This window comes from Osmerus mordax, chromosome 3 (assembly GCF_038355195.1).
Source record: "Osmerus mordax isolate fOsmMor3 chromosome 3, fOsmMor3.pri, whole genome shotgun sequence".
In the NCBI taxonomy this organism is placed as follows: domain Eukaryota; kingdom Metazoa; phylum Chordata; class Actinopteri; order Osmeriformes; family Osmeridae; genus Osmerus; species Osmerus mordax.
In genome coordinates, this window is record NC_090052.1 from 14,600,925 (window position 1) to 14,614,454 (window position 13,530).

Below are 13,530 nucleotides of genomic sequence, written 5' to 3' on the forward strand. Positions count from 1 at the left end.
TGAAAAGGACTGGAAAGAGAATGAAATTAGATGATATTCCATTATGTAAATTCATATGTAAATGGTTTCAAATATGTTTACGCTGGAGTGTGAAAACTTCACTTGGAGTTAACCTCTGGCTCTGCACCTCGAATTCCCTCAAGAGTCAAACTATTTTGAACTCCCTCTGACACCATTTAGACCCGGACCTCATAGTACTTTGGGAAGGTTGAAGGTGTCAGGCCAGTGCTAAACACTCCCATGACTCTCCTCCATCTGTACCTTGTCGCTGTAGAGCCCCACCAAGGCTCGCAGAACGTATACCAGGGAGGGAGAGGGACGGGAAGATGAATCTAGGGCACTGTTATCTGGCCCCTTTTCATCAAGCGCTAGGTGGAGATCTGGGGACGGGCGAGCTGGAGAGAGACATTTAGAGGAGCTAAAGAACAGCCGTGGAGAAGACAGAAACTTGCTGTCGCTTCTCACTAACGTCTAGGAGTTCAGCTCGCCCCTCAGGAAGGACGCTTTTCGACAACGCCCGACGCACTTCGACGCATACCTTCACCTCTTCACCTCCCACTCTGCTCTTCTCACACACTTGCGTACAACGCTCATGCACACACACACGCTCTGCTCCTCACGGTCACACTCTCCTCAAACACACACACACACGTCTCTCACACGTATATTCCTCACACACACACAGTTCACTTAAAACACACACTCACACACACACTCGGAGGCAGACAGCGTTATGTTGGAGGAGAAGAGCACCAAGGTGAAGCTGGCCTCCCTTGTCATCCTGGTGGGCATCTCCTCCATGTTGGCGGCGGTGGTGACGGACCACTGGGCCGTGCTCAGCCCCAGGGTGGAGAAGCTTAACAGCACCTGCGAGGCAGCCCACTTTGGCCTGTGGAGACTCTGCAAGAAGAGCATCTTCATGGTGGAGGAGGACCCTGAGGGCAAGGGCTGTGGCCCCATCAGTCTGCCTGGAGGTAGGGGGGGTGGAGGTCACTGTGGCCTTATCAGTCTGACTGGAGGTAGGGGGGTGGTCACTGTGCCACTCAAGGCTCACCAAATGGGTAGTCCAAACATGGTATTTTGTCTCTTTTAAGTAATTACCTCAATACAGGGGAGAAGTTGAAATCATGAACTCAAGTAGGTAACTACATAAAACGACAGAGGACTCTGTCGTTTTATGTAGTTACCTACTTGAGTAAATCATCCTACCCTGCTCTATGTCTGAACTTGTCTGTGAACTTGCCTGGAGTCATGCTTTAGCAAGAGGCTCTAGATATTGCATGTGTTCCTCTGAAGATGTAATGTGGGAGATTTTTACCGCTACAACTGGTCCTGCAGATGGGTCTTTCCGTCAACCTCTTTTGCAGTTGATGTCCACCTGGTTAAAGTTGTTTACCCCTCCTTTTCTTGCCTCGCTCCGGTTCGATTTACCTCTCAAGTTTTAAGGGCCACAGGCTACAGTGTGTGGGTATGATTCATTTTGTACCTTTGTTGATCTGAGTCTTGTATGAACTCCCCCCCCCCCACCCACGGTCCTGTTTATCCCAGCGCCCAGAGGGAGGAGGTTAGAAAATGCTGTTGGGTCAAGCTCGTAATAACTGGTGTGATCGGGAGACGCAGAGCGGGGATTGTTCAGGCGTGTAATACATTCATTCTCGCACACATACACAAGCAAACACACACACACAAGCGTGCATGCCTTCTAAATGCCAAAGCATCTGTCCATTTAAGTGCACATTTGCACACACATGCGCACACACACACACACTCCACACACACACACACACACACATGTAAACAGAGGATGATCAGGATGTTGATCACGCTTTCTCTGAAAGGATGATCACCTCCCATTGACAGCGAAGACCGCTAAATTGGGCCCCCCATCTGGCTGTAGAGACACCCGAAGAGCGTGCTGCAGTAAGGCCACTATCTCATAATACATGCTTCTAAAGCAACTCATAGGTCAAAATGGCAGCTTTCAAGTTATTCTCCTTACATCGGACTTAACTGACTCCTGACACTACTTGAAACTGCTAGTAAGTGTATCTTAAAAAAATAAGCCAAAACGAACTAGAGCAGTCTCCAAAAAGTCAACAACAGGATTCTGTACAGCTCCAGGAGAATAACTTGTGTCTGAACTGCTAGTTAACCAGAGCCTTTTCATCTGGAGGGACCCCAACGGTTGGGGTCTGCTTGAAAACGTGCCAGACAGTCTGACTGAGAGATTTCACAGTCTCTCTGTTATCTGCCTCCTATCAGGCTGCAGAGTGGCGTGATCGACAGGAGACCCAGGCTTCATGCTTATGTGGATTACTGCTGGCCTTAATGAAGTGTGCCTCAGAGTCTCCCTGGAGAAGTTAAGAGTCTGTGTCGTGTAGAGAGGGGAAACAGAGAAAGAGAAAGGAGAAAGAGAGAGCGAGACAGAGAGAGGGGGGAGAGGAGGGGGGAGAACTTGTGACAGCTGTCGGAGATAGTAGTGTAAAGTCCATAGAGATATACTGGGTCAGGTTTAGAGTTGAGCATGTAGGATAGTAAAATGTGTGTGTGAATGGAGGAAAGTGTGTGTTCTTGTTCATGTTTCACCTCGTTTATGTCAAAAGAAATTCTCCCATTGATAGCAAGCTCACTCCTAATGTGGCATAGGGCACCCACAGAATTTTACAAAGTTTATAATCATCCCGTTTGTTGTACCAAACAGCCTCTGATTAAATCTTGAGCAACAAACAACATATTACATCGCAAATCATAACCCAGTGCAAGCCAAGACAATTCGCTGTAATAACATCCATCGCATTTTACCCAAACATGGTAAGTTCTTGTCAGCATTGTCGAGAGGCTTTTTCTCGTGTTTTTCCATCATCACCAATGCAATTACTCTGCTTTTGTCTCAGGGCCTGTGCATCAGTCCTGTGAGCCCAGAATGAGTGGAAATTACCCTCCCACAAATGATGAACGGCAGCCTGAGTGCTGTTAAATCAAACAAACCCTCATATGAAGCCCCATCATCTTCTCTCTGGCTGGGAAATAGCAGCAGCCTTGGAGAGGAGAATATCTCTGTTATGTTATGAGTTATGTTCACAGTCAACCAGGGAAGAGAAGACTGATTGTTTGCTTCTCTTATTATACATGTTCTACAACACCGCAAGTTGGCTAATGGTAATCACTATTTTTAACATTAGCACCATCATGCTGGCTACTAGTACAGACCAAAGTGTCTTTGTCCATACACATACACATTTACGTGCACACACACACACACACACACACACACACATTTACATGCACACACAAACATACACACACATGCATTCACACTCACACATGCACACAAGGGACCCATGCACCATGCCGACCCAGTTCTGAGCATTCTCAACGAGTTTTAGCAAGCCTCTCCATTCACATTGACCCAGAATCCTTGCGGTCATTCTGTGAGTGCAGTGAAAAAGGAAGGTGTTGTCCTTACCAGCCTCCCCCAGCCCTTCAGAATACACAATTGACCCATGGAGCAAACAAGAAACCATTTTCAGGGGTTAAAGTAGGGAGCTAATTTTTACTGTGCCATCGTTTAATGGACTAAAAAGTAGTGCGTAAAGACAGTTTGGCTACAGGCGGTCAAGGTTTAGTCGAGGGAGGCAAGGAACAGTGGAGATGACGATGGAATAAGATGTGTTGAAAGACCAAGAAGAAAAAAGAAGGGAGGAGTGGGAGGAGGAGAGGGAAAGAGAAGATGACTAAGCAGAGAGCAGGAGAGGGTAGAGAGAAGCAAAGGATGGAGGTATGTAGTGAGGTCAGCAAGACCACACAGAGCCAACATCTTGCCACACCTGAAGAGTGATTCAATCACATCAGACAAACCTAGTCAGCCCTTGTGACACCCTCAGTATGCTGATTACCCACCAAACGCCGATGCAAAGGAACCATAGAATTTGGGGGGGACCTCCCCAATCTACCTAATCAGCCCTCCTGCTAGCTTGCAAGCTTCAAAGGGCCTGATTTAGACAACACGTCTCCAGCAACCATTTGCTATCCGTTTCGGCGGCGATTTGAACAAAGAACATACCTTGATCAGAACTTTTGAGGAAAGTTCTTGAGACTTCACCTTTACCACAAGAGGACAAGGTGGAGAATTATGAGAGGGATATTTGTGTCATGTTTGTTACTTTGTTTTAACGTTGTGTTCACTGAAATCTTGATTCTAGTAACAACTCCTTCTTCCTGAAAGTTAACCACGTCATTCTTGGTATCTACACAAAGCTATCATAATAAAACAATCATTCAACTATATTTGGTAACTGTACCAAGATGTCCAGAACAATATTTGAACAATCGAATGAACCAGCCAGAGATCAGATCACACCTTTGGTAGGTGTGAAGGAAGGAGGGGGGAGTTGAGAACCCAGCTTCCCCCAATCCACATCTGACCCCAGACAGGTCCTCCCTTGAACTCTGAACTATAAAGCCCTAAGATGACCATCAATCTCTGACTCCAGCTAAACCGACCATGGCATGAACGCCATCAGGATTGGCGTTCCAAAGGACGTCGCCAAGCTTCTCCTGAGATTCAACTTCATAGTGAACGCGTCACTATCTGGACGTTTCAACAGAAGAACCAAAAACGCAATTCCAAATGCGACTTCACTGAGATCCCGCAGACTCAGTCACATGACCCTGCGCAGCCACGCTTTGACTTCAGATTCTTCAAATGGACCTTTGGCGCAAACCGCCCTCAACCTCATTGATCAACCCCTGATCAAACGTAACTATGGCTAACGCTCTTTCCTCCTCGACATGGCATTGGCGTGAGCTCTGTTTATGATTTGTAAGGATGTAATCATTGACTGTACAATTTCTGTCTTTCTTTAAGTTAGACCATTTCATTCTGTTCATTGAAACCAATCTCTCATATCAAACCCATAATCTAACTTGTTCATAAGATCTGTTTACCTTACTTGAATAAATTCATTGTAAAGATATTTTGACGTGCGTGTTCACTGATGTTGCGATTGGCTCTACACTTAGAACAAATTCATTCCTAAAGATGAGACTGATTATTACATATTAAACATAGGATTCCCTAATGTCCTAAACCAATATTATTACCAATATTATTACCAATATTACCAATATTATGTCTCAGGGCACCGAGTATTTCTATCTTTAAACGAGCAAACCCCGCTACAGGTAGAAGGAGGAGGGAGGATAAGGCCGGAGGAAGGGATAGTAACCCAAAGTGACAGGCGGCACAGTTTCCTAATTGACTTCCTGTCTGATATTAAACGTTCTCATTAGGGGGCCAGCGAGGTCAATGATACGCACGGTAATATGGCTCCTGCACATCAGATACCTTTCAGTAACATGGAGGAGATGGTCTGCTGGGGCTGTCTCCATCAACATCTACAGTCTCTGGGCCTCCTGCTAATGAGAAACACAAATAATTGTGTCAAATATGTACTGTATGTCTTACTAAAAGTTGAGCATGCTATTGGCTCCACATGCCTGAACTCAAGCCCTTCACAGGCTTGTTTAGAATTTCTGACCATAACTCAAGGGATGCATTATAAACCTATCATTGTTGTTATTAGTTATTATTTGCCTCTGGCAAGGCCCAACCAATATTCTCTGTCATATGCTGTATATTTATTACTTTCCCACCCCTTTTTGCACGACATAAACAATGTTGGTTTTAAAAGGTTTGTCTTAGTCCCGATTGTTTTGATTGTATCCGCGCAAACGTTCAGTTTGACGGTTTAGGCATAATTTAAGTTTTTGTGGAGGTAAAAAAAGTGGAGCTAACTAGCTAGCCACAGTCACAAACGTCAATAACGTCACAACATCACAAACCCAAGAGTAGAGTACCTACACTACAGTAGCCCTAGAACATTAGTTTAGCAGCTTAACTAGCTATATAAAACATCAAGACAGCTGCAGAAACCCCACAGGCAAACTGCTACTGAGTACTGACACATAATGATCACTTCTAGTAAATTTGTTATATTATCCTGTATTCCAGAAATACATTTCAAGCGGGGAGTCAGATGGCTGAGCGGTTAGGGAATCGAGCTATTGATCAGAAGGTCGCCGGTTCGATTCCGGCCGTGCAAAATGACGTTGTGTCCTTGGGCAAAGCACTTCACCCTACTTACCTCGGGGAGAATGTCCCTGTACTTACTGTAAGTCGCTCTGGATAAGAGCATCTGCTAAATGACTAAATGTAAGCTTATTAACGTTTTGGCTGACACAAGATTGGCCAATTTCTTTGTTTTGATGTTACTTTTTTATGTGAGGCTGCAACATGGCATAAGCCTATGACCATTCTCTCTTGCACTAAGGGAAATGACAAGAGAACCCTGTTTCGTTCTACACTTTCAGTAACAAAACGGACCCATCGACATCCGACACAAGCACACCTCACAATTCACCCAGAAATCATACCCTCTCTAGTTGTAGTTGTTGTCTGACTGGACACTTACACCATCCATCAGCACAGTGCAGTGCTTGTTCAGCCATGCTGCAGAGGCTCCTCTGGAGAGAAGCCCTCCTGAAGGTGATCTGCTCAGGGTTCCCTCCCAAACATTACCAAGCGCCCTCCATCATTCTCTCCCCATCCTCTCCCCCCCCTCCATCCTCCTCTCCCCCATCCTCTTCCCCCCCTCCATCCTCCTCACCCCCTCATTCGGTGTGCCTTTCCCTAAAACAAAAGAATCAAGACGAGCTACAGCAACCATGAAGTGAGGCAGCCTGTTGCTAGGTTACTCCACTTTTTAGTCATTTTGCGTCCTGGGTAACAAACAGCTTGTCTGTTGCCCAGATACTGCGCGCCCTCCCCTTCCTCTCTCACAAAAACACACCTCTCCACCCTCCATACTCCCTCATACCTCCCCCCCTCCCCCTCCCCCTCCCCCTCCCCCTCCCCCTCCCCCTCCCCCTCCCCCCACACAAAACACAAACTCACACTCCTGTCTGTCTCTCAGAGTTCTCAGAGAACAGTGTGGTGTCCAGACAGAAAGGGAAAAGCAGATTGAGTTTAGGACACATTTTATTTTGGGATGACACCAAGTTATAACACAGCAGTGATAGTAGACATGTTTCACGTCTCAGTCACTGACGTCCAGGGAGCAAACTAACAGCAGCCCGCCTTTTGGTTTAATGTTTTTTGTGTCTTTTTTTCTTGTGATATGTCTTGGTGCTCCTTCCACAAAAGGGCCGCTTGGCTCATGGATAGTGTTATCAAAAGCGAAGGCAGACACGAGCAAGACCATCACCTTCACCCTTTACCTTTCACTTTCCAATCAGTTTATTTCTCTCTCTGTCCCTCTACAGCTAAGAACTGCTCCTACTTTAAACACTTCACATCGGGAGAAGAAGCTGAACTCTTTGAAGTTAAAACCCAGAAGGGTGAGTGTTCACAAATCTATTACTTTTTCAGTCCCAAGAAAAGGGATGATTCTATGAAAGAACATACTCACATAAACAAACACACACAGATACACCCCTTCTAATATCCTTGATATTAGAACAGCCGAGGTAGAAAAAAATGAACAATATGAAACTCTCTTCTTCCCTCCTTCAGCAAAATTGCTACTCTCTCTCTGATAGGGTCTGGTAATTTAAATCTGAACTGTGGTAACACATAGCCCCATCCTTCTTTCACTCTCTCTCTCTCTCTCTCTCTCTCTCTCTCTCTCTCTCTCTCTCTCTCTCTCTCTCTCTCTCTCTCTCTCTCTCTCTCTCGACATATCCGCTACATGACCCTGTGGCTTATCAGTGGGAGACCTAATGTTCCCAACCATGTAGGAAACCACATCCAAGCGCAGCCTAACCTCACACCCCCACTGCGAACATCCTGTGGAGTGTGAACAAACCAGCCTGCTCCTCTCGCATAGATGACCGCCGTTGTTTCCTTCTCGGGGTGCACACTCGGAGGAGCCGAGACAAGGGAGCATAGCCAGATAATCTTCATTGCTGATAACAGCGAAGAGATGGGGGGTTGAAAGGATTCCTACTGTCTTTGAGTTAGCTCTGCTATTCTCCTGCCTGTCAGCGGGACAGCAGATGGACTGGGGTATTGTCAGTGTGAGTTAGGACGCAGAGCACAGCTGAATGAGTTTGAACCTAAACTGGTTAGTTTAACCTTCCATTTCCTCCCAACCTTTCTCTCCTCTCTCCTCTCATTCTCTCCCCCCACTTCCATCCTCACTCAGAGTACAACATCTCGGCGGCAGCCATCGCTGTGTTCAGCCTTGCCTTCATGGTGCTGGGCTCTCTCTGTGTCCTGTGCTCATTTGGAAAGGGCCGAGACTACCTGCTGCGGCCTGCTGGAATGTTCTTTGCCTTCGCAGGTCAGATGTGTGTGTGATTGTATTATCTGTCATTGAACCAACCAGGGCTCTGACTTCGCTTGTGACCACGAACCTGTAACACCTTGACCTTTTACCTACAGGCCTGTGCATTATCATCTCTGTGGAAGTCATGCGCCAGTCCGTCAAGCGGATGATTGACAGTGAGGAGACCATCTGGATTGAGTACTACTACTCGTGGTCCTTCGCCTGTGCATGCACCTCCTTCATCCTCCTCCTTTCCAGCGGAGGCAGTCTACTCATCATCTCCATGCCTCACATGCCTCGCAACCCCTGGGAGACCTGCATGGATGCAGAGCCAGAGCCCATAGATGAGTGCTAAACTATGACGGGCCAGGCTGGACTGGATAGGCTGGTTTGGATTGAACGGGATCATGCAGGTTTATGGCCCAGTTTCCCAGACATGGATTAAGCCAAAAGTAAGAGAAAATTCAATGAAAATTCTACCAATGTTTTTAGTCTCGGAATAGGCTTAATCCATGTCTGGGAAACTGGGCCTATATAACTAGATTGCAGTAAAATAAACCAGGAAGATCACAGACCAAGACCAGATGACATTACAGACCAAATTTTACCAGACCAGATAAGACCAGACCAGACTACACCACAGCAGACCAGACCAAACAACAACTGACCTGACCAGATATGACTAGACCAGACCAGATTACAGCAGACCAGACCAAACTACACCTGACCAGACCAGAACAGACCAGAATAGACTACACAAAACCAGATTATACCTGAACAGACTAGATCAGACTAAATCAGACCAGACCAAACAACACCAGACCAGACCAGACCAAACTTAATTAGACATGATCAAAATAGACCAGATCAGACAAAAACTACACCAGACCAGATCTGACAGAGCCATTGCTCTGCTTTATTGCAAGGGATCATAGGTCTTGAAAAGGCTAAAGTGTCAGCACATTGTTTTCACTCCCAGGTATTCTTAAGGTCATGCTAGTCACAAATTGTCTAAAGACTACACCACCTTGAATTATCCCAAGGTTCAAACACCTCCTTAATCACATCCCAGCTACAACAGCCCTCCAAGACCTCTGCTCAAGGCACTATCAAATATTACTGTTTAAAAAAGAAAGTACAACAGACATTTAAATAATCAATGTGGACAAAGTTAGGTTCAGGAAATGACTTGGTTTATATGTGTAAGTTACAAACACTTTTTTGTAACTGTTATCTGCATTTATAAATACGATTGACTCTACATTGCTTCAATCCATGCAACTGGTGCAACCCAGTAATCAAGTGGTTCTTGTTGTGAAAACATACTGTCTCTAACATCCAACTATTTTTTTGCTTTATAGTACTGTATGTTGTTGTTAATAGTATGTGTACTTTTTCGTAATGTGATTTAAGATTAAATGAGTTGCAAATATTAAGTGCTCCAGTTAAATGACAACAAATGAATTGAATCTAAGTGATTGCTTGAACAAACAGAAAATAAGGAATGTTGTTGCTCGGTGGTCTGCTTTACATTTACAATGCATTTAAACTCTATACTTTAATATTATGTGTTGGCTTTTAGAGTTTGTAGATAACAAAAGGCTGACATATCTTGGTAATTTAAATCCGAACTGTGGTAAAACATAGCCCCATTACTCTCTCTGTCTCTCTCTCTCTCTCTCTCTCTCTCTCTCTCTCTCTCTCTCTCTCTCTCTCTCTCTCTCTCTCTCTCTCCCTTCTCTCTTGTTATTCAATCATTGAACATGAAGCCAGCAGGCGGTGTGTCTCTCCATCATGAATGTGGTTCAGCTATAGCAGGTGCATGTCAAACAGTTCCCCCGAATAGTTATTAGAGGAAGAACACAAGTATGGCTGATAACGTTTTCCTCAAAGCCTCGTGCATCTATAGGAAGAACACACGGTTGTAATCTCTGTTTTAGGACTCCAGTCATGTGACCCTAGTCATGTGAATGTGCATACAGACGATGTATGATGCAAATGCAATGGGGATGATGTTGTGTTGAAAATGTATGAACAAAGGTCTAATCAAATTCACATTGGTTTGCACAATGACATCCCCAGCTCAGTGAAAGAACATGCCACCTGATTTCGCACATTAGCCTATATCCAGCTGGAGAAGTTGTCATATTTAGGCATTCAATCATGGAGCAACAGGCATTGTTAGCATTTTAAGAGCTTTTTGAATGTAGATTTTTTGGACAGCTGTACAGTAGTAGCATACAGTATCAGTTTGAATAACACATCTAAATACTTCAGCAGCTCAGTCAAAACCCCAAGTACACATCTATTTGCTCTACCAAAATGCTGTGTGTGATATCCAGCTGTTTTAAATTATAATGGAAATCAAACAGTCCAAACTAGATGGCGTTTTGCTGAGTAAACCCCTATTTGCAATATTCTAAACAAACGTATCTGGAATTGTAAAAGCTCATGAGACTGTATGTTCATGTCTGTCTTTTTAAATTAAAATAACAATAATGATCAGTATGTTGTCTTTGTATTGTTGTATTGTGCTTTATTGTGCATCAATCCCACCCACTTGAATACACACACATTGGCCCACAGACAGACACACACACAGAGAAAAAGATACACATATACAGACACACAAAAACACACACACACAAGTATGTCTGCTTACTAATGCAAACACACACACACACACAGGTCATTTCACTGTAGTCGTTGTTGGCAGTCATTCAGAGTCAACTGGGGTGTCTATCCAGTAGGCAGGTCTCCTGCTTGGATTGGGAGAGAGCTGTTACTGCCAGGAGCCATTCCACTCCACTACATCTCCTTTCCCTCAATCTACAGTCACAATTAATAAACTCATACACACACACATGCACACACACAATCCTCTCACCCTTTCTATTTGCTCCACCACGTTGTCTTCTACCTACCCTTTTTATTTTACATTTACATTTATGCATTTAGCAGACGCTTTTATCAAAAGCGACTTCCACGAGAGAGCTTTACAAAAGTGCATAGGTCACTGATCATAACAACGAGATAGCTCCAATATTGCGAGCAACCAAAACATAAAGCATACATTGTGAAAAACCAAATAAGTGCCAAAGCGAAGAACCATAAGAGCATGCAGTTATAAACAAGTCACAATTAAACAACATGAAACTCAGAGTGTACCTGTAGAAAAACAATCAACAGTAAAAATATTTCACAGCGAGTACAAGAATTTAAATCTATTACAACTAACCAACAAGAGCAAGAAGTCTCTCAATAAGAGTCATTGTGATCCTGGAGGAAACTAACATCAGGTCCAGCCAAGCATTCCTAAGTGCCGTTGTACTCCCGGAACAAGTGCGTCTTGAGCCTTTTCTTGAAGGTGGGGAGACAGTCAGTGTCCCTGATGGAGGTGGGGAGTTGATTCCACCATTGGGGGTCCAGACAGGAGAAGAGCTTGTGTTGGGACCGGACGCTCTTGAGCGGTGGGACCACCAGACGGTTGTCAGGAGAAGACAGCAGGTGGCGGGTGGGGGTGTAAGGCTGGAGGAGAGACTTGATGTAGTCGGGTGTAGTCCCGTTCACCGCTCGGAAGGTCAGTACCAGAGTCTTGAATCTGATACGGGCCGTGTTGGGAAGCCAGTGGAGGGAGATGAGGAGCGGGGTAACATGGGAGCGTCTGGGTATATTGAAGACCAGACGGGCCGCTGCGTTTTGAATTCTCTGGGTTGCGCATGCTGGGAGACCGGCGAGCAGCGAATTGCAGTAGTCCAACTTTGAGAGGACAAGTGCTTGGACTAGCAGCTGGGTGGAATGCTCAGACAAGTATCTCCTAATCTTCCGGATGTTGTAGAGGGTGAATCTACGCGACCGGGAGACCGCAGCAATGTGGGCTGTCCATGGTCACCCTATTGAAGCCCGATTGGTTGGGGTCAAGCAGGTTTTTCTGAGAGAGAAAGTTTGACAGTTGGTTAGATACAGCACGTTCAATTGTTTTTGAAAGGAAGGTTAGCAGTGATACCGGTCTGTAGTTCTGGAGGACGGCTGGGTTAAGGTTTGTTTTTGTTGAGGATTTTCTCCTCTATCCATCCATGTCTCTTTTCACTTTCTCTCTACTTGTGTCATGGTCTAATTATTTCAATAAATATCTGTCTTTTATTCTCCCTCTCTCCTTCTCTCTTTTTCTCTCAGTCCCTCATGTCTTAGTAGTCACCACATCACACCCTCGTCACTACATCTTTCTTTTGGACCTGAATGACACTGACAGTAATATTTAGTTTTTTCGTCAATCTATCTTTTTTTTCTCACTGTTTGCCTCTTAGTTTTGACAGACAGCAAATTTACGCCTCCCCCCTCTCTCTCCTCCATTCACCAATCTTTCGTTCTTAATTTGTCTCTCCCTCTTCCATCTGTTTTCTTCCCCTCATTTCCTCTCCGTCTCCCTCCTCTTCCTCGTTGCTTTATCTCTTTCTCTCTAGATGGTCTCAGTGACAGTGAACCATGAATTTGTCTCCTCCTCCTCCTCTCTGTCCTTCTGTCTTTCTCTCTCCTTCTTTCCCTCCCTCCTTCCTTGTCTCCATCTCTCCGCTCAAGTGCTCTCTTAAGCATCGGCTCTACACTCCAATGACCAGGATCCTTAGTAACGGGGGAGAGGAGATGGATCTGTAATAAGCCCATCCACCTAGTTGAACACACACAATCTCTCTCTCTCTCTCTCTCTCTCTCTCTCTCACACACACACACACACACACACACACACAGGCTTAATTTCTCATCTCCTCAAATAACCACTTTCTTTAAAAGTGTTTCAAATGGGGATAAGAGGAGAAGCAAATGTATGTTTCAGGTGGAAGTCTTTCACTGACAGACACTTGTGGAATGCAAAAGTGTACCGGGAGACCGCAGCAATGTGGGCCGTGAGGGAGAGCTCGTCGTCCATGGTAACCCCAAGGTTCCTGGCAGAGGATGAAGGGGTCACCGTCGCAGATCCCAGGGTGATTGAGAGATCGTGGGAGATGGAGGGTTTAGCCGGGATGATGAGAAGTTCTGTTTTGGCGAGGTTCAGCATGCACACATATTCAAATTAAATGTGTTTGTTTGTCACATACACCATCATACAAAGTACACTGTGCAGTGAAATGTTTTTTGCTGAATAAGTGTGTTCACAAAATAACAGTACATTTCATAAAATATTAAAATGTGTAAAGATATAAAGTAA

At 45.0% G+C, this 13,530-nt stretch overlaps 1 protein-coding gene across 1 annotated transcript; it reads left to right on the forward strand.

Annotated features, from left to right (window-relative positions):
* Positions 1-733: 733 nt before the first annotated feature.
* LOC136940526 (voltage-dependent calcium channel gamma-1 subunit-like) lies at positions 734-8,682 on the forward strand. Its single transcript, XM_067232715.1, has 4 exons — positions 734-974; positions 7,324-7,398; positions 8,205-8,342; positions 8,444-8,682. The coding sequence occupies exons 1-4, from the start codon at positions 734-736 to the stop codon at positions 8,680-8,682; spliced, it is 693 nt and encodes a 230-aa protein (XP_067088816.1).
* Positions 8,683-13,530: the final 4,848 nt, after the last annotated feature.